The 22,250-nt window shown below is 40.0% G+C and overlaps 1 protein-coding gene across 1 annotated transcript; it reads left to right on the forward strand.

Annotated features, from left to right (window-relative positions):
* Window positions 1–922: 922 nt before the first annotated feature.
* Window positions 923–19,211, forward strand: spock3 (SPARC (osteonectin), cwcv and kazal like domains proteoglycan 3). The gene is made up of 11 exons (XM_085409855.1): window positions 923–1,060; window positions 1,231–1,353; window positions 10,876–10,915; window positions 12,629–12,737; window positions 13,456–13,564; window positions 13,705–13,813; window positions 14,042–14,155; window positions 14,246–14,467; window positions 15,278–15,340; window positions 15,425–15,562; window positions 16,598–19,211. Exons 2-11 carry the CDS (start codon window positions 1,231–1,233, stop codon window positions 16,750–16,752), a joined length of 1,182 nt encoding a protein of 393 aa, XP_085265981.1. The 5' UTR covers window positions 923–1,060; the 3' UTR covers window positions 16,753–19,211.
* The last annotated feature ends 3,039 nt before the right edge of the window (window positions 19,212–22,250 follow it).

Raw genomic sequence — 22,250 nt, forward strand, 5'->3', positions numbered from 1 at the left:
CTGCAACCTTCCTTTATGATTAGATTACTTAACGCACACTGTAAATGAAATCTGTATTTTAACAGGATTTTAATTTTAAAAAATTTACAGAATGTTCCCATTATTTTAAATACATGGAATATCAATATAATTACCTAAATTAGTCTGTGAGCTAACTTGTCTAATGTAAAATAACATGAAAAAATTGTGCCTAATAAACATGATTTTTGCATATTTTTTTAAAAGAAAATTTATTTCTTTTTACAACCAAAAAAACACAGTCACAATTTTACTAAAATTTCACATATATTACTTTAAAAAAAAAGAAGAAAAAAGATTGTTGTTAAATTCTCCTTTTATCTCGTGCTATTAGCCTAATATTAATCCCATTAATATACAGCACCAGATAGAGTTTATGCTCATACATGACATTTTCTGAAAAATACAGTTTTACTTTATTAAATTAGGGTTTTTTAAAGACATGTTTGGGATTTCATTTTTAAAACTCTTTGTGGGAACAACTGAATATGAATATTATAATCTACATTTTTAAAAGCCATCATTACCCTCTAAAAACATGCAAAGCGAAGTTTGCGGTAGGCCTTATTTGACTGCTGGAACAGTCCAAATCAGAACTGCACATGAACTGCTCTTCCCAAGAGATCTTTTTTTAAATGTGTTTGTTTTTACCTCCTTTTGTGTATTTAATTGAAAAAGTATACAAGAAAATGTACATCATAGATACTGACAGTAATTTATTGTTGGAGTGCGAATTACAATAGATTCTTGCACAAAACTGTAAATACTGAAGACCAGCGCTACAGTTTTCGTAAGCGGTAATCACTGGAAATCGCTTTAGCTGATAGCAGCACCACATCCAACAATCAGGAGCGTCTGCTACGCGCGGATACAAAAAAACAGAAAAAGACACAGAGCTCGTGCACGCATCCGAGCGCGTTCCCGTTTTCTGCTGCGCACAGACAGCCGGTGCGGAGAGACGGTGAGGGAGGAGAGGCTGCTATTACTAGTGACAGGAACGGCAGCGAGCACATACAGTCTGGAGAGCAGCTGATGCGACAAGGTAGGAAAAAACCACCAGAAAGCTCCGTGTTGATATTTACCGAGCTGACGCTCAGCGTTCGTCGCAGATGCGACGCAGATTGAACTGCTTCTGTTTCAGCGCGATTGCGGTGTCCTACAGCCGGACCCAATGTCCTCTCTCTATCTGTGTGTGCTGTTGTGTGTCCGCAGATGCTGAGCGTCGCCTTGCTGTGTGTGTACGCCGTCGCCTTTGGACACGTCTCCGCTCGCTCCGAGAGCGGCAATTTTCTGGATGATAAGTGGCTCACGGGGAAATGGGATAAATTCAGAGATGTAAGTAACATTTCAGGCTTATATTATTATCGCCCCCACCACCCCAACTCCACATTATCTCATTTACGCCCCGCTCCAGCCCCCCTCTTTTCTCTCCCTCTAGCCACCCTCATTGGTTTGTGATCACGCGCTCCTCGTTTTGTCGTTGTGTCCAAGCGCCGCGTCACGGGGCCCGTTGTGCCGTTTGTCACACGTTCATCAGCCGCTCCGCTGAGACAGTAAATACACTAATAGCGATGCTGGGATGATCCTTGCCTGTGAGTGTGTTTCCGCGATAGCAGTCCCTGCTTAGCAGAGATAGCCGAGGCCTGTGCGAATCACAAAGGCGCAGAGCAGTCTGTGAGGCACCACAGAGTCCCCCCAAAAAGGGGCCTAATTATAATAAGCAGGTATGAGGAGAGAGTCAGCAGCAGCAAGGCCTAGATGAACAATGTAGAGCGAGTCCACTTTAAACCCACACACCGTGGGTCCCTGTGGGAATATTAAAGGAATATAACGCGATGTGTTGTGCGCCTTTTGGTCTCCTCTTTTAACAGCTTCTTAACTAGCTGACTTCAAGAAGGTGCTGTCAGCCACGATTAACCTGACGTGGGTATTTAGGGCCACTTAGTGAAGTTAATGCCGCCACTGATTGTCATGGCACATACCAGTAGCCTCTGACCATGTGGTCCTGCTGCCAGGCTGCATGCATATGTCCCATAAACAACTGTCATTCTTTACAGTAATGGAAATACTTTTTTTTTTTTACCTTGAGCAATACTTAAAGATTTTTTAGCTTGTAATTAAAGGCATAACATCTGTATTATACAGATAAAAAACTGGAAATAGTCCAATAGAGTTTAGGTGGTGTGTATTTGCTAAAAAAAAACACGTCTTCCCTCTAGGCACAGATTAAATGGCTCCACACCAGGACTGATTTGTGCAGGCTTGAACTTGTTCTCACTCACAAGATGGGATATATGAAAATAAGCATGTCTGCACATAACAGTCTTTATGTACTGTACCTCAGTGACTGAAAAACAAACAGATTTAACATGATAGAAAAAATGTACTCCAGCTCTGAGTGGTTTTACCACACTGCTGAACAAATGCACTGGGAATTGTTACCTGAAGGTCCTTGACGTGTTTGATATCCGACAGAGAGGCAGAGCAACAAAAGCGCAAGTGAAATGTATTTATTTTATTTTTTTTTAAAGCTAAGAGAAAGTGCTGTTTTTTATACACGACTTTCTATGTAACTTGTACTTATTTGTCTCACTTTCTCTGCCAGTCACACTTGTGTGAGATCCCATCAGCTCAGGTGGAGCCATGTGATACATTCAGGTCCAACTATTGAACAGGATTTGGATTATCCAAATAGAGTGTCAGAACCAAGAAGAGAGGAAATGTGATTAACTGCGCACCGTGTGCTATTTAGGATGATCTGACATCCTGAGCTACAAGAAGGCGGTAGAAAGAAAGTTAGCAGAGCTTTGTTACTGTGTTAATGCATAAGAATTGATAGATAGATGGACAGATAGACAGGTGAGAAGAAGCGGCAGAGTAATGAGAGTGGAAAGGAAACATGAAAGCATGTAGAATGATTGTCGGTGAGCTGAAAGCTTCGTGTGCATTCACATCTGTGTGATTTAACCTTGAGGCTCAGCAGGCATTAGAGTTAGAGGTGGAGTGCAAAAGTACTGAATGCTCTGTATATACATGTGTGCCTTTCATTTCCCGTTTTAAGGTTGTGTCCCAAATTGTCTGTCTGTGTGGTTTTGTTGTTTGTTTTTTTTTCTTTTTTGCACTGTTGCACGCAGTAATGTATCTGTGCATTTTATAAAGCAGCTATGTTCAATCTATTCATCTTTCCTTTCGGATATTTTGTATGCATTTCAACACTGTGGTTGAAATCCAACAATCCAAATATAGGTCCATTAAAATCGAAGTTTTTAAAAAAAGAAATAAAATCATATTCAGTGCACCTATCTGGAACTAGATGAAACACATGTGTTGTTAGGCTTGCTGTGTTTGTAGATCATTAACACCTGTGCAGTGCTTCTGGAGTCTAATTTCCGATTCTGTTTCTGTGCTAATGATGATGCACTATAGTTAGAGGTGATGGCAATTTGACTGATATAGTCATGCATTAAGGAACACAATCACTTCAGCAGCGTCACGCTGCTGTCACATACTGTGTGCACTCGCTGTACAGAGGTTAGAGCTCGAGGGGCCAGCAAGCAGCACAGGAAAGCTGCAACCGACTGTCACAAGACATCGAGCACAACTTGTGAATACATATGAACTTTGTTTTGGAGACATGGCCTACATAATGTTTCTATACAGGAAGTGGTTACATCAGCTTTTTTTAAAGTTGGGGTTTCCCCTGCAGGGATTCAAAGACTATTTAATTAAAGTCATGTGATTGCAATGCATGAAGTTGTCTTTTAACTGTTCCATAGCTGTCAAAGATTCACAAAGGACCACAAATGAAAAAATATTCCCATAAGACTTTGTCAAATGACCAAATAGCAGGCTAGGTTATCTTAAACATTTTCTCTAACTTTAAATGTTGTGAGTGTTACAAATCCTTGTGTGCATCTGCAGTTACGCAAAAGCCACCCCGCGTTTCTTTACATTGTGCTACCAAGGATCCAGGCTTTCTTGGTTTTGGTTTTTTTAATGGTCTTGACTAATAGTTCTTCAGTCTTTCTGGTCTTTCAAAGTTTTTCATTGGACATTGGCTGCTTTTTCACTCATTTTCAACCTAGTCCCTGTAACTGTAAAATGTTTATATTTTATTTGTTAGTTTGTTTGTTAACACTGACCTATGAGTCAATCAATTATACAAAAAAGCACCTAACTCGAGGTTTGAGCCAGTTGTATCTACAAAGCAAACGACTTAGCAAAGAACCAATTTTCAATTGTATGTTTAAGCACTTTGTTAGTAGCAGCCTGTCGTAAAAACAGAGAATTTGCTCCTGTTTCTTTAGTTGAATTTATGAAAAATGCCAAAGATAACTTAATTTGACAGATATAAAATTGTATTTTTGCACCAACAAGGTGAATTCCAAAGAGACACTAGCCGACAACTTGGTGTGTCACAACAGGTGTGCAGTGTGTACTTAAATAAATTTGAGGAAACTGTGGAAGACAAATGAAGACGTGGCAAGCCTTAAAAAGAATCTACAGCAGATGAACAGTATCTAAAAGTTATGAGAGATACATCTGGCCCTGCAGTTGATCCATCTGTGTGGGATCATCTTGAAAAATAAAGCTGGTCATACCACACAATGACTTTCAAGCACGTTAGAATTGTACAAATTATTTTTCCTTTTCACTTGTAAGTTTACCTATTTCAGTAAATCTCTGCACCAATTTCCATAAAAATGAAAGGTGATAAGAGGTGGCTGAAGTTAATAGCAATAAAAACAAATGGAACAAAGTTGAAAATAGTTTAAAACAAATTAAAAGCTAAAAAGGATTTTTTTTAAATAGTGAAACATACACAGTTCTTCCACCAGTGCACTGGGATTCTGTGCACAACTTTTTTTTCCTGTGATTTTCATTTTATATGTCAGGCCTGTATTTTTTAAAAATTTTTTTATTGTTTTTACATCTTTCAGCAAGAGCCATAAGTGGGTTTCATGCTAAGTGCGCTATATGGGATTTTGGCCACTGGTTAACTGTTAAGTCCTGTTAGGGTGGCTGTGGAGGCCTGGGGCTGTCTTATTCAGCACTGGTGCCATCTCAGTTTTTAGATATTCTGCTTCTCTTGCTGGACCTTGGCCTGCTTGCAGCACTGGCACAGAGCGAAGAGACTGTTAACAATTGGAGGAAAAACACGATGAGTGATGCGTGATGACATTCACGCCAATTTATTGTGCGGTATATTATAGGAGGAAAATAACATCCTGTGTAGGCCACTCTCATAAGAGCAGATTATACCTTTTTGTAGTCGCTCCTGTCTCTGTGTTTTCTCTGTGTGTGTGTGTGTGTGTGTGTGTGTGTGTGTGTGTGTGTGTGTGTGTGTGTGTGTGTGTGTGTGTGTGTGTGTGTGTGTGTGTGTGTGTGTGTGTGTGTGTGTGAGAGAGAGAGAGTCCTACACTGTTTGTGTGTAGGAAAGGTACAGAGCTTCAGGCGTTTTCCGCTTCAAAGCACCTCAGTGTAGATTTGTATGTGTTTGCGAGTGCATGCATGCGACAAGCTTGAGCAAGACGAGCAGAGCTGGCACAGTGAAAAAAATGTACATATTTCTCCTGTTAGACATCAGAAGGAAGGTAACAAGGACAGGAAAGGAGGTCATTAGGATGCAATTAGAAGCACCGAAATCAGATCTGGGAAAATGTGAAGTAAAGGTGAGAAAAGCGGTTGTCGGAAGCAAGATAGTCACTAGGAAATGTTTCTACAGGCATCCGGATAAAACCGCATCAAATCGATACCCACAGCAGCAAATTAGGGTATTAGCCACACACTGTTGTGTTTGCATGATTTGGTGCACATGAGGAAAAAAAGGCTGTTAGAACCATGAGGGAGAGCAAAGAATAGAGGTGGAAACAAATGGAGAGATAAATTGAAAAGTTGCCATTTTCGAGCACACTCAGGAGACCTTTAGGTCTATTGTTGAATTTTAGGTTTTCTGTGTTTTTTAGGAAAGTGGGTGGCGGGTTGCATGTGCACTGAAGTGCATTCTTCCAGTTATTTGATGTTTTGTAGTGCTGACAGATTCTGACACTGCAGTCAGGGCTGTGGTGATAAGTATGTTTGTTTGCAGAGCTGTCTGTACATGGACGTGCGCTCATGTGTGCGTGTGTGTGAGTCCGTGCTTGTGTGCGTGCGTCTGTTGATTCCATTAAGGAATCAGACCGCAAGCACTTTTGTTGTCTTGACTGGTCCAGAGGGCCTGGCCCTATAATGCAATGTTCTCATTATTCAGTCTCCACAGTTTGCACTGCTGGAAGGGGCACATCCTGAACAGAAACAAATACCTCACTATATGGCTTCATCTCTGCTCTGTGTGTTTTCCTAATGCTAAGGAAGACCTCAGATTGTGTGTGTAACTCTAAGCAAGAGAAGCAGATGCTCACCTTTACCACAGCGTTTTTTATTATTATTTGAAGCTAGAGACACACGATGTGAAGAGTACCAAAGAGTCTGTAGTGAAGGTCAGAAGGATTAACAATAAAGGACAAGATGGAGAAATTAATTAGAGCTAAGAAAGAGCAAGAGTTGACCCTATTCCTCCACACAGCAGGCAAGGAAGCGAGACACAGGGAGACACTCTTGACAGTTGAAGTCGTGTTTTTTCATAATGGGGATGTTGGGGTAAACAGCTTCAGTTCAACAGTGTAAATAATTCTACATCATTGTCACTTATAGACTACAAAAAAAGTAAAATAGAAGCATTTGCTTTGCCTTCATACATTTAGTATAATTGGTTTAAGTCAAGATACAACATTTAGTCATATACTGCAGGTCAGCAACTCTGTCGCTGTGAGCAGTTCTTTCATTGGTCCAAATACAAGCAAGCAAGCAAGCAATTTATTTATATAGCGCTTTCAGATCAGCCACCAGCTGAACACAAAGTGCTGTACACTTGACATGCCAAACATGATACATTGAGCATGTTAAAAAAATGAGAAAAATAGTAATAATAATATAAGATAAGTAAAACATATATATATAAAAAAAAACACACACATTTAAAACAATAAAATCAGCACATTAGATTAAAACAATAAAATCAGGGTCAGACTGTGTCATAAGCCAAAGGGTAAAAATGAGTTTTAAGACGTGTTTTAAAAGTGGACAGTGAAGGGGCCTCTCTAATAGAATAGAATAGAATAGAATAGAATAGAATAGCCTTTATTGTCATTGTACAGAGTACAACGAAATTGGAGTGCCACTCCCTTGGTGCAAGTTTCAATAATAAATATAAATGTAAAATATAAAAAGTACAAAAAAAACAATCGTAAGTACTCAAACAATAGTATGTACAATATATACAGGATAGCAGCATTAATATAATGACAGTATGAATAGCAGCATAATATAATGACATATATGATATAATGTGCTGGGAAAGATTGTTCCACAGATTAGGAGCAGCAATAGAGAAGGCCCTGTCCCCTCTGAGCTTTCTCTTGGACCTGGGTACCTCCAGGAGCAGCTTGTCAGCTGACTTGAGAGACCTGGGGGGTGAGTAAGGATGCAGAAGCTCAGAGAGGTAAGTTGGGGCAAGACCATTTAAACATTTAAACACAAACATGAGAATTTTAAAATGAACTCTAAGATATACAGGCAGCCAATGGAGTGAAGCCAGGACGGGAGTTATGTGCTCTCTTTTACGAGTTCTGGTTAAAAGTCGTGCAGCAGAATTTTGGACCAGCTGCAGACGAGAGAGAAGATGCTGACTAACTCCACAATATAGTGCATTACAGTAATTTAAACGACATGAAATAAAAGCATGGATTACCGTTTCAAGATGCGGCCTGGATAAAATAGGTCTTATCTTTGCCAAGCGCCTTAGATGATAAAAACTGGACTTGACAGTACCCCTAATTTGACTATCTAATTTAAAATCACTGTCCATCTTAAAACCCAGGTTTGTAACAACAGATACAAGCCGTCTGCAGTACTGTGTGCTATGATTGCTAAAAATCTTAAACAAAACTTAAGATAATCTTAAGTGAATCTATACAAGTGAACTGGAGTAAGATGTTAGAAAAACAGTGCAAACTTGTCAAGCACATCCAAAGTAGATAATTTGGAATAGCACACTGCAGTACTTCATATTTGTAAAAGTACACTCATATTCCCAAACGTCCTGCCATGCCAGAGCTGTAAAGCTCAACTTGGCTGTCTTCTTCTTCTTCTTCTTCTTCTTCTTCTTCTTCTTCTTCTTCTTTTTAAACTTCCTTTCATCTTCATTTAAGTTTTTAACGTGTGTTTGGTGGAGCACATTTGTCTTTGCTGTTGTGTAGTTTCTCACTGTGGCCCAAGCAATAACTGCTTCATAACTGTAGTTACTCTGGCCTTCCGCTGTCATTGCTTTTTCACAATTCATCTCTCGCCCGTCCAAACCACTGCACCACATCGCATTTCTCCATGTACAAAGTGATGTATGGCCAAAATATATCACAGCAGCACAATTAATCTGCTCTGTACGAGGGAGAACGAGAGGAAACTGTGTCCATAGAAATCAGAGGCCACTAAAAAAAATGTTTCTTTGAAGCCATATACTCATACCTAAACTTATTTATGTATTCTAAGTGAAATTATGAGTAATAGAAGTAAAGACACATGGCTTGTTATTTTCGTTTTCATTCATGTATTAATGTGCAGCAGACTGATGCGCGAGCTAGTTCACATTCATAATGTCTAATACTGCAAACGTCATGCTGTAACTTCTTCTAGAGAGACACTTAGCAAACCCATTTCAGAAAAGTGGCCTCCAATCACAGTCACATGCTGAAGAGTACTGCACAAAGCAAGCACGGCTTCACTGTTTTGCATTTGAGTACGCAGAGGAAGGTCATCATTAAGGAAGGCATCTCCATCAGTACTGTGGGAGTTTTTCACTTTGTGCTTTTAGACTTCAGCTTTTGAAATCTGTGGGATGGGTTTTTTCTGTTTGTCCAGCTGTGGCCACAACAGCACAGGGTCAGGGTTTTTTCCAGAAGCAACTTCTGTTTTCCAAGTTAAAAATTTGACATTATGGGGGGTTTTGGGGGGCAGAGGTTTTTCCTACTTTGGAAGTCAAGTTGAGCCCATTGATGTATGAGGCGCTCTCATAGGTCCTGGGACAGTTTCTGATGTATTCACAGGTGGTTTTGTCATTCTTGTGTTGTGGTTCTGCTTTAAATGACTCCAGTCATAAATAGAACATGAACGACTTCCTAATCATTCCTCATCCCATATTTAGAGAAGAAGAAGAGCCTAAGGAACTCCACAGAACTGAACCATCAGTGCATGATTTATGAATTTCCAACTACAATTTATCACTAAATTCACAAGGAGAGTTTTTGGTCTTTGTGCATTGTAGTTGTGCTGAAATGAGTCGTTCTTATAAGATCTTTAAACTATCTTTCTGATCTGTGGCATGGAGGTCAGTGGTTGCTTTTTAGACTTTAGAGTCATTCGAAAAAAGGACTTGGGTGAATAATTGGATTTGAAATTGTCTCTGTGTTTTCAGCTGCATTGCCATTATGTTTAAAACACAAATCCCTTGTCATAATTGTATTTTGTCATTAAAACTCTGAAATTAGCTCTAACTGCTAACAGTAAATTTAGTTTCATTTGTTGCTTTTGTTCTTTCTGGAAAGTTTGTAGTTTGTAATGATTGCACTGGAAACTCTAAATATGACAGTTTTATAAATGAGTTGTGTTTTTTGATTACTGTATGCAAACATCATGTATGACTAAAAGGTTCAGTGCTAGTACACACATATGAGAAAAAACATTAATCTTTTGGATTTTTGGTTTATTCCTTGTAACGGATGTAATCTCCAGTAATGTGTGTGAGTGTGACTGAACGTGGACGATAAACACAACAGAAAGCAGGCAGGTGAGACGACAACAACGGGTTACCATTGTGACAGAATCCGAGAGACCGCGGTGCGGTGTTGGGTTTGAATGGATGCCCAGAGACAGAGGGAGAGACCAGACAGTGAGATCTTTGACCTCAGCAAAACAACACAGAGCTCACAAGTTCTTAAGCTCCTTTTACACTTGCATCATAAGCCAGCGCCCGCTGGGTGTGTCTCCATCTTGGCCTTCTATTAAAAGCTGGCAAATTGCTCACCTCTGCGAATTCCTTTTTTAGACTGTGGGAACATTTTCACAGGCAATGAACCGACTCATTGAACTACACCGAGGAAGATTTTAATAGAGCAGAGCATTTTGTAGGATGTTAAATATAAAAATGAATCACAAAAAACTTATATTTTCGGGTTATATATTTTTATCTCTGTAAGGCTTCTCCTTATGCAGAGAACATAAAAAAGATCTCTTAGTTTGCAAATTTTTATAGAGGTGCTCTTATGATACCACAATTTAGCTTATTTGTTAATCATCCTTTTTATTTCAATCATATCCAGTTACTAACAGCAATTTTACACAACTTAAATGGTGCAAAGCTTCACCAGCTGCACCACTATTGCACTGTCGTGTAGAAGCATGTGTTGCATGAAACAAATTTCTCTTTTCAGTGATATGAAGAAGTATAAAGCACATGCACTGACACACAGTGAGACAAGGACATCTTTTATCCACGGAGAGCTACTTTCATAACATCGATATTATCGTGACAAAATCAAAGCATGCTCAATGATACCGGATGACACTGTATGCTTGTGTGTGTGTGTCTCCAAGTGCTAAACCTAATCAGAATTAATTCCTGCCTCTCTGTTTCCGTAATGCTTTCTCATAAAGGAAGTTGAGGTTTGTATGACTCTTTAATCTGTAGTCTGTGTACGGTGATCATGTGTAGTGAAATATTTGCTTAATATGTGATCTGAGCAGTATTTTCATGATATGTTTCAGGAGCCTGGAACATGGACTCCATCCAAGCCCTTTGATCAAGGTGGGTGTGATTGAGAAAGAGTCAGAACTGAAGTGGCTGTGTTAGTCCTAAAATAATCAAAATAAGAGCACGGAATAGTCATAGCTATATATTTACAACTTGGCCCATGTGTTCTTTGTGATTAGGAAATATAGGAGGTAATGTCAGGCAGGTTAAGCTTGTAGAGACTCATTTGATGAACATTTAGCATCTTCGTCAGTCTGCAGACATATGGTCAGATTTGCTAAATGTGATCAAAATAACACGTGAGTGCAATCCCAAATACAAAAGTTGTGCTGTTTCCTAAACACAGGCACATTCAGTTCACTTCGATATGAAGTGCAAAAAATAACATAAGAATAAAAACATTCCACATTAAATGTTGATGCAATTAGAAGTAAATTGTGTGTCACAAAAGTTAGTAAATCAGGTTTTGTACTTGATTTAAAATATCTTCCTATATTTTTGCACCTTGAGAAAAGAACTTCTAGAAATACATATGCAACACAGACAGTCGCAAAAAGTTCGCACGTCTAACACACACGATCGTGTCACTGCACCTTCTTTTTAAAGTGCATTAGTAAGTCGGACCCTTGATGTATGCATCGATCTGCAGACGTAGTGTAATATGAACTGGTCAAAGCAGGAAAAAAAAGATTAATACACTTTCAACAGTTTCCTGTTCTTATAGAAGTTGTCACTCTGTTTGGCATCCACCAGCTTGTTGTGCAGGTTGATACAAGCCATGCTCATATCCAGTGTATAAATATCATCATGGTGGCTCTTTCTTATAAAACGAGATTTTGAAGGTTTTACTTGTAAGCCATCCCCAATTATTTTAACCTCAGCACCCAGCTGAAAAAAACAGGATGATTTCCTGTTCTTTTATCTTCTAATGTCCCATTGTATTACTGACAGTGCTAAGCTCTTACACACATCGAGGCACGTCAGGACATGAACTCTCACTTATCGCTGTATCCTCAAACGCATCCACACACACAGACATGTCAGGCAAACAATAGCATTAGATAGTGTGTTGGTGGGTGGAGGCAGGATAATCTTCCAAAGCTGCTCAGGGATTACAGTAAGGTTCTTTAGCGCAAAGGTCATTCACAGACTGTTCTGGGAACAGCTAAGGGCCTTAGGTTTTGCTCATAGGTGACTCGCTGAAAGCTGACACAGGGTCAGAAGCAGCTAGCTTGTCTTTACTGGCAGGGATCATACCGTCTGCTTCAGATTCAGATCCAAAATCAGCCCCCACCTTTAGTGCCATATGCCTCTCTGCCTGTGTGATCTGACAGTAAATCAGTTTGAGGATCTCCACAAGAGCACACATATAAATGACACTCAACGGATGCTGATGTAAGATCAGAAGTAGCTTCTAAAACCATTTCCATCTGTTTTTAGCTGCAAGGATACTTAACGGCATTATGGCTCTGAGTTTAGTGTGGGAGACACGTGGCCAGTGTACTCTGTGAATAAATACCGACTCAAATAAACACACGCAAATGCACTTCAGCTTTAAACAACTTTTCACGTCACTGAGATGTGAAAGTGAAAAGAAGCACTTCGTTTAACTATGAACCATTGATCTAGATTTTGAAACAACAAAAAGGAAAAGCTAACCGTTGCTCGTAGTATTACGAATTATTGGAAACTGTAAATAGAGAGGCTATAAATGTTGCATACACATGTTAAAAAGCATGTTTGTGTATGTCTCTTCTGTATTTTTAGGCCTTGATCCAGCCAAAGACCCTTGTCTGAAAATCAAATGCAGTCGCCACAAGGTGTGTGTGGCTGAGGATTTTAAGACTGCCACTTGTGTCAGCCAGAGGCGAGTTAGGTAAGAGTGCACACACACACACACGCTTGATATTTTAACAAGCCTGTGTGTCCAGCTGCCCCTTATTTTTCTTTTCAGATGTTTCTGTTATGAAGTGGAACATGAATGAGAGAGAATTTTGGAAAAAAATAAAAGCAGAGTTTTGTGTTTTGCTTTTTTTTTTTTGTTCTTTTAATGTATGGGGCATAATAAGTAGCAGCACCAGAGGGGCTGCTGTTCTCCTTCTCTTCCAGCTGGTTTACTGGTTTTCCAGTCTCTCTTGCGACTGTTGTGTGACATTACAGTTTGGTCCAATTACCCGCAGCACTGGTGCTTTCTTACAATGGACCCAAAGTCCTGCCAAGTGATATGAATGGGCTTTGTACGTGTGTGTGTTTTTCTGTCTAGGACACTGCAGACTGGGCAGAGGACAGTAACATCATACTGACCCCATTTCCCATTCTTAGCAACAACACAATTCCCACTACAGTGTGCAAGCAAATCAGAAAATAATCACACACAAATCCTAAATCCTCGTCTCATTTTTTTGAACAAGACAATCCAGCACAGATCCAAAATGCTTAGAAAAGATTTAGATTTAAAGGAAACTGGGAGGGTGGGCCCGACGAGGCACTGTGATGAAGGCATCATTGTTAAATGGGACTTCATTTGACATGTTTTAACACTCAGATATTCAGTGATTGTGAAAAACAACAAGTCTTTTCAATCTTCTCTCCAGCTTTAAAGATGCCAATCTGTACCAGAGTCCAGGGTCAAAGTGCACACCGTGCCCCGTGGTTCACCCCTCGCCCGTATGTGGAAGTGATGGCCACACCTACTCCACCAAGGTGCCTGCACACACAAACACATAATCTAATCACCTCTCACCCATAAGTCGCACTTTTTTCATTTCCCCCTGATGAGACATGCATCCTGATTCTGCTTCCTCTTCTGCCTCGTCCCTTCTGTCTCTGTCGCTCTCAATCAGTGTAAGTTAGACTACCAAGCATGCATCACGGGAAAGAAGATTACTGTGAAGTGCCCTGGCATGTGTCCTTGTCCCTCTCAGCTTGAACAGAGCTCCGCAGAGAAGAAAGGTACACAGTTTTGCACACTTGAATGCACACGCTGCAAGCCTGGGTGGGGTTTGCCACGGTGTTCAGCCCCATCTTTATTATAAAACTCCTGCCCTGGTGAAGGGTCGTTGCGATAGCTTAGAGTTTCTGTGCCATAGCTGACTCTTAACTCCTGGTGTCCATGAGGAGGCAGGAGGACATTAAAGTGTCACTTTCCTGTCATTAATCTTTAGTGTCACTATTCTGCAGTGTGCAGCGAGTCGGAGCTGAAGGAGGTGGTGAGCCGCCTGAGAGACTGGTTCAGAGTGCTGCATGAGAATGGCAACCACAAGAGGGTCAAGATCCAGAAGCCAGAGAAGAACAGTGAGTAGGCTGGCTTTAGTGACACACTCAGTCATAAACAAAAACTCTTAATATAGCCACCCACTCTTTTTGATCTCCCCCCACCCACAGAGTTTGAAGTTGGGACATCAGCTATTTGTAAGGACCCCCTGGGTTGGATGTTCTCCCGGCTGGACACTAACTTTGACCTACAGCTGGACCAATCAGAGATCAGGAGCCTCTATCTGGACAGGAATGAGCCCTGCTCAGATGCTTTCTTCAAATCTTGCGATATAAACGCAGACAAATTTATAACCAGCTCTGAGTGGTGCACAGGCTTCCAGAGGTACACAGGTAAGGACACACCTGTTTTCTTTACTGTAACACTGTTTGCACTGAATAATGTGCTGAGATCTTAGTGGAAGAAACACAAGGACCCAGTCATATTAGTTTGCCGAGCTTTATTTGGAAAAGACATTTACATTAAATTAGTAAAATGATGACCTCAGCTGTCCGCTATTGCAAACATGGTAAAGATTCAATTTGGTGTTCATGCTCACTTTTTCTTTACAGAGACAAATTATTAGCAACCTTTGAAATGCATTTTAAATTTTACCACCTAAATAAAGTGGTTTATATTATTTAACCTAGCCGTTTGCTTATGAACCTGCCTGATGGACTGATTTGTGATGTCTGTCCTGCTGCGTCTTTATCGCTTTAATGTAGCAGTTTTACTTTGCTATTCAGTCTCTTCTGTCACTTTAGCAAGCCATAATCAACTGAAATTGTGCAAAGGTTTGAAAACAAGATCTAAGTTTTCAGTCTCAAACTTCTACAGATATAATAATAAGAGAGACCTTGTATTCAGTCGCAGCAGCCTTTTTTTCTCAGCACTGGATATTATTGTAGTCTGTACAGCACAATAAAATGCAAAACAGTGTCATACAAAAAAAATGCATGAAAAACACATTTGTATGAAACCAGGGATGAAAACTTGTTTTGGGGTAATAAAGGGAGACTATTTACCCACGAGTCACAGGAGGTACACAAACAAGCATCGATATGAAAGCACAAAAGCAGACAAAGGAAGGAAGATTTACGCATTCCCAGAAAAGCAGACTTCTGCAGTCTGTCAACAGTGTGTCCCTTGTCGGTCTCTTTCAGATTCCCCATGCAAAGCAGAGCTGTCCATTATCAACAAAAAGCAAGCAGGCAAGAAGTTACTCGGTGAGACGCACGCAGAATCACAAATACGCGCACAAACGCTGTGCGGCCTGAACTCATGGTGTGTGTTTTGGCTCGCTCCTGTAGGTCAGTATTTGCCATCTTGTGATGAGGAAGGTTACTATCGGACCCACCAGTGTCACAGCAGCAGCGGCCAGTGCTGGTGTGTGGATCGCTATGGCAACGAGGTGGCTGGCTCACGCACTCATGGCCCTGCAGACTGCGGTAGGCAAGACATCCAAGCGTGTCAAGTGTGTGTGTTTAAGAAAATGAGAGACACACAGCATGATGGGAAAAATTAAGGGAGAGGAAATAAATCACAGATATCAATGTAAGCTCATGAAGCCTGTCATCTGTTTCTGTTCATCAATTTGCTGGAGGCTGGATAAGAAGATCGTTGCCACTGCCATAGTATTTAGCTACATCCACCAGCTAGGTAGTTTAGCTTAGCACAGCAACTGAAAAGAGGGGAAACCTAGCGAGTGCAGCTCTTTCAAAGGCAACAAAATCCTCATGCTGTTTGTCCCGAAGCTCGATTTTTCTCACCTAAGCTTATCTCCACACTATTGCTTTAAGTGTAAGGCCAAATGAAATCTGTTTTGGGCAGTCATGGTGATATCTTTGGCTTTGACTCCAAATGTGTGGCTGCATCACACAGGGAGAGAGGTTCTGGTCCATAATATTATGGTGCAGGCAAAGATAGTCCACTGAACCAAATTTCTATCAGAGTCAGTGGAATACATTCACTATGTGACTGTAAATAACAGACAGAAGTAGCCATAGTGAGGTCACACATTGGTTAATGAGTGTTTTTGCTCTCACAGTAATAGCTTTTTGAAGCCAGACAACTCGAGCACAGGGCAGCTCTGTCTGCAGCTAATCAGATTAATTGTGAACATGTCAGTCACACAATTGGGTATAAAAAGAGGATCTTAAAGAGGCGTAGTTTCTTGGAAGTAAACATAGGCAGATGTTCACTCAAAAAATGCTTAAGAACTGATGCAGCATTGCAAAGAATAGTGGTATAAAATTCTTCCACAAAGATGTGAGAGACAAAGTCATACAGAAAGCATTTACTTTAAGTTACTGTTGCTAAAGGTAGTTCTACAAGCTGCTGAATCACTGGATGTACTTTGTTTTTCTCAGGGGTGCGTAGAGTCCTAGGAAAGCTTTCATTTTCATGACTGTATAGATTACATTTTTCCTATAAAAGTATCAGACTTTATTAGATACAAAACTGGGTTTCCTTCCTGTTTCCAGGTGTGATTTTGGAATCTTCCGGAGACCTTGGCAGTGGAGACTCGCTGTTCACTGATGACGATGAAGACTCGTTTGTCCTCAATGACCAGACCGGTATGGATGATGAGGACATTGAAGATGAGGATGATGATGACGACGACGAATACCTGTCATAAATTTAAAAAACAAGAAAAAAAAGAAAAAAAAAAGAGAAAACTGTTTGTTTGGTCAAACTGCACGTTTCTAGGTGACTCCCCGGGCAGATACTTAATCGTAATAACAGCCTATGGACTATTCTCTGTGTATTGTTTGTTCATAAGTTAGAAAAAAAATCAGTATTCCTGGAAAAAAGTTTATGATTTCTGTTCCTGTTTAAGTATAAAATATGAGTGGTTCATGGCACTTGTTCACTTGTGTGTCAGCCAACCAGAGAATATTATAAGGACTAATCGATAACCAATCCACTGCGTTGGATTTGGTCACATGTGCAAAGACCTTTCCCTTCATTGGACAGTCCGTGTCCTCCAGTCTGTGTCCTGTCTTTGTGCACCACTCCGATGCCCGAGTGTGTTGATGCCAAAGGCACAATGTTAAAGAGATTCCCCCCCCCCCCCCCCCCCCTTCTTCATTCCTCCATCTTCTCCCCTGCACCCACCTCTTTAATCCTTATCAAATGTTCCTGTTGTATAGGTGGGATGTTGATGATGTAGATAAGAGAATATTGCACTCTTTAGGTTTCTTTTGATCTTGATTTGTAACTGTGACTGTAACTGTGTGGAAAAACAAGATAAGAGTTAGACATGCTTCATTAGGAGAATTAAGGCAAAAAATAAAACCAACAAAAAATGCCAGTTGGATAACAATCAGAAGCGACGTGCTAGCTGTTTTCAATGAGACACAAATCAAATGCTCAGCAACAAGGAAAGACAAATTACTATGTGGCCGGTGGTGGTGTTGGTGGGGTATTACTGTTATCTGGTTTCTGATCCACTTTAGGATGAATACAGAAGATGAAGCAGATTTGTCTTAGCATGTCCAATACTGCGTGATGTTGTTTTTATTGAACCCGAGGCCAAACCTTTGAGGAATTCAAAAAAAGTTGTAAAGTGGTTCAGCCACAAATCCATGTAATTAAAACATGTTTATTGACCTTTAATGGGTTGATGAGCACAAAGAAAACTGCTGAAAAATTCTTTAAAAGATAGCGTGCAGTTGATGTTTTTGCATTTTCAGATACGAGTCTCTGACTTAACGTGTTAGCACACAGAGTAACAGAACAAGTCTCCTGCACAGCAGTAACAACGTAGATCCATGCAGGTCTGATGACATGATATGTTGGGCGAAGGTTAAAGGGGAAAGGTGTGCCTTGTAGTGGTGGTCGAAGTCGGGGAAGCATGCTTTCTGGACTGACTTAAACGCACCGTTACACTGCATAAGAGCGGCTTCACTGTTAAGCCTGTATACTACTTGGACTTTGGTCTGGCATGTGTTTTGGGTCTCTCTTATGATGGTGTTACTTAGGCCATACTTCAGATTTTCTGATTTGTTACATAGGATAGCTAGAATGTAGATAAGCACAGAGATGCTTAGCAGTTAAGGCGTAAAAACACTTAGATTCTGCTGGTTTTGAAAATGTTTTATATATTATACACTGGCTAGAGGAAGCTTTGGTTTAGACAGCTTTATATGAGAAGACAATGTTCATCTTACAGTGTTTGCTTTTACTTTGTTTCAAAAGCTTAATTTGTATCTGATCTGCTCTAAACTACTTATTGTGTGTCAGGGTTGAAAACTGAATCTGATCCCAGATGTGTATTGTCGATAAGTCACGTGACTGTCTATGCAGACCCGGGATCACCTAAGCTCCTATGTTAATTTTTATTGATTAGTCTGCCATTTGGCTTCATTTTGGATCAAATATCTGTTGAAATTCCATGTTAACACATTAAAAGTGCCATGTAACTGTTTTTTTTTTCTCCATCTCTAACTTTTGTTTTTTGCTCTCCTCATTCGCTCTAACATGGAATTTCAATTCACTTTATGAACCTGGAAAGCATTTCGGTCTTAAAGTGTGCCGTTTCATGAGTGTAACAACGTGCAAATCATTTTGATGACCTCAGACACTGTAGACACTCTCAACCAATCACACACTGTCATCACAGCTCTGATAGTGTTTAAAGGTTATGATACAGATGCATTTTTTTACAGTCTATGTATGATTTGCTGAAATAAAAACTATATTGACCAATTTTGTCATCATCACAAGTGTTGCAGGACAAGAATCTGCGCAGAAAAGCTCTTGTTTCTTTTTGAGAGCGTTTCTGTTCTCTATTTCTGTTCTCATATTTGGGAAAAGAACGATACTGCTGAGGCTTGTATGTGTGCAGGAGGATTGGGGCCACTAAAAACAAAAGGGTAGCATAAGAACTGAAACAGAGAACAGAAACATTGTCAGGAATAAAGAAGTTGTGGTGGGGTTTTGTTTTGTTTGTTTGCATATTTGTTTTTACAGTTCTGACATCATCTTAGCTTTTCTAGCACACTCACAGAATTCTGGAAAACAGACCATAGGATAAGGTTCGGGAAAAGCCCGAATATATTGAATAAACCTGGAATATATTGAATCAACCTCAAATATATGAAATAAAAGTCTGAATATATTTTCTGTCCTGCGACAAAGAAATGGCTCTATATCGAAATTACTTTGGTGTGACTCCCCATCATGCATCAGGTTTTTTGACCTTTTCCTTAGATTAAAAAAACACAAAACCAAAAAAAAGTTTTAAAAAATTCTGAAAAAACTGGACAAGGGCAGTTTCAAACTGAAAGAACATACCATATCTTCCCCATTTCTGTTCTTAAATTTAGGAAAAGAAATGTGTTGCTGAAGATTGTGTGACGTTAGCGCAAGTCAAGTGAAACACCCAGTTGTTGAGCAATCTTTTCTGCAAAATATGTCCTGTTCTGCATTTTTCCTCATCATTATTCAGAGCAAAACTCCTTTTAAATTACTGTATGACTTCAGCTCAGTACATGGACACTAGGGAACACGCAACACACTGGAGTTGGTCTTCCTGTTAATTTAGTCAAGGTTGTAAGGATCTAGAAAGAAAACAAAATTAAAAAGCAAAAAAAAAAAGAGATTCATTACCCATTTATTACAAAATACTGGCTGCGCTTCACACACACACACACACACACACACACACACACACACACACACACACATATATGTATGTACATTGATCAGGGTGCCCATGCTGACTCGTGTCTACCACTAAAAGCACCAACAATGGGCTTGTCAGTATCAAAACTGGACCACGGATCAATGGAAGGTGACCTGGTCTGATGAATGACGTTCATCGTAACATAATTTACCTGGGGAACACTTGGTACCAGGATGCACTATGGGAAGAAGGCTAGTCAGCAGAGGCAGTGTGATGCCTTGGGCAATGGTCTGCAAGGGAACCTTTGGTCCTTTACTTTGACACGTACCGCCTACCTAAGTATTGATGCAGACTATGTTCACCCTTTCATGGAAATGGTTATCTATCGATCGATCGATCGAGAGGGTTCATGTTTTTAAAGGGGAGATTATGCTCGAGGATTTTTTGAGAATTTGTTTTTTTTTCTCAGAATTCTGACATTAAATTCAGAATTGTGCCGCAGAATTATTTTTTCTCGGTAAGCTACGACCACGGTGAGCTACGACTTTTCTCAGAGTTATGAAAAAAAAAAAAAAGCCTGAACCAAATTGTTTTTTGTCCCCCCAGTAGCTTTAATCCTCCCTTGTAAGTGTGGTAAAAAACACACCGCATTCATTCATTCACCAGTTCATTATTTCTCCACATTTTAAGCAGCACAGCTACTTTTGGATGATGTCATAAACAATAAAAGGACACAACATGTGCCATAAAGTGTTTATCCAGGACATGAGAGAGAGCCAACAGCTGTCAAGAGTGACACACACAATGCAGTACTGCATTATGTAGGAGAGAAACAGGTGAATGTTTCATGAGTCACATCACACCCACATTATGCACACATGCATACATGCAGAACATAAAACAAATAAACATGTAGAGAGGAGTGTGTAGAATAAATGGAGCTGAAATTTGAAACTATTGATCTGTAAAAGTTAGTTTCACTGGTTGTGCTCTGAGAATAATTGTCCATATTTTATTCAATGCAGCTCAGTGTACACAGGCCGGAGTAACTTACGATGGGTAATAGTGTGCGTGTGTGTGTGTATGTGTTGGCACAGGGCCTGTCAGCAGCTCCAGACAGGAAAGTCACTGGGTAAATATCAAATGTTCATTTTCACACACTCTCCGTGCTTTTATGTGCTGACCATAGAAATGCGGCGAGATACCATCTCTGTGGTCCACTTCCTTACACTAGAGTCTGCGGTTGGAGAAGGTCCAACAATAAAAAGTGGACTGCCTGTGTGTGGGGAGACAGGATGACTGAGAGCTGACGGGAAAAGCCTCAAATTGCAGGAAGCACTTTTGATGTTCGGAAATCAGGTTTCTTGGATAAGTAATACTCTGTAACATTTTTTTTGTGATGAGCTATTGTTATTGTGCAAATTATAATCACCCACCAGGGTTATATTGGTTATATCTCAATTTTATAACCATTTTAGGTTATGTGGAGGTCTTTTAACCTATCAGTTGAGCAAGTTGCAAAATCCTGTAAATTTCTTAGACTAAGGAAGGACTTCTCTTTATTACTGTAAATGAATGATTTGCAGGGTTTGCTTTATTTTACAGTCTTTCAGTGGCTTGAATGAAATCACACCTCCAGGATCTAAAGTTACATCTTTTTCCAAGTTGGAAACTCAAATGGGATTAATTTTGAAGGGGACATTGTGCTCATCTCCATATTGCATGATTCGCAGCCTTACCTTGTAAGGTTTATTTTTGAAGTGTTTATTTTAGGCAGCCATATAAGGCATTGCCTCTCACTGACATCACACATAGCCAAGAGTGGAAAAAATGCTCTGAAACTGAGAGAGCAGTCTGAAAGCAGGGCTTTTGGTTCATAGCAATTATGTAAAGCTCCTGCATAAAACTACATATATGAATAAGTTCAAATAAATAATAAGGTAGTTAAGTGTGATATGTCAATGATGGTTATGATCTTTTGCTCTCTGTATGTTTTTTAATAGTCCTACTCTGTGTTCATTTCTACAGTGGTATTGTAGGGTACTCTTCTTTGTTTGCATACGAAATGGGATCAACTGGAAATACCTGAGTTGAGCTTTCAGGGCAAGCTGCTGAGGAGGCAGTATAGCTCAGCTTAATGGTTAAATCACTGTTGTTCATCACATACTCTGGAAGACACACACACACACACGTATATACTGTGCCTGAGTCAGTGTCCACATCAGAGAGGAGCAATACAAGTTTAATCTTATCTTGACAAGACACAAATGAACAACTACAGGCCGATCTCAAATCTCCCGTTTTTAAGTAAGATCATTGAAAAAGCAGTTTCCCAACAGCTCAGTTACTTCTTAAAACAGAATAATTGCTACGATGCCTTCCAGTCAGGTTTTAGACAGAACCACAGCACTGAAACCGCTCTGACCAAAGTGTTTAATGACATATGTCTGAATACAGACAGTGGAAAAATGTCAGTCCTAGTTTTACTGGATCTCAGTGCAGCATTT

This window comes from Rhamphochromis longiceps, linkage group LG6, assembly GCF_057381845.1.
Source record: "Rhamphochromis longiceps isolate RC_006_pf linkage group LG6, R_longiceps_female_GT1.1, whole genome shotgun sequence".
Classification (NCBI taxonomy): Eukaryota; Metazoa; Chordata; class Actinopteri; order Cichliformes; family Cichlidae; genus Rhamphochromis; species Rhamphochromis longiceps.

Bases quoted from the DNA above. Each gene is read 5' to 3' on its own strand.
- spock3 (XM_085409855.1), top strand. From the start codon at position 1,231: ATGCTGAGCGTCGCCTTGCTGTGTGTGTACGCCGTCGCCTTTGGACAC. The intron at 12,738-13,455 runs GTAAGAGTGCAC...TCTTCTCTCCAG, and splicing joins GTCAGCCAGAGGCGAGTTAG to CTTTAAAGATGCCAATCTGT. The intron at 15,563-16,597 runs GTAGGCAAGACA...TCCTGTTTCCAG, and splicing joins TCATGGCCCTGCAGACTGCG to GTGTGATTTTGGAATCTTCC.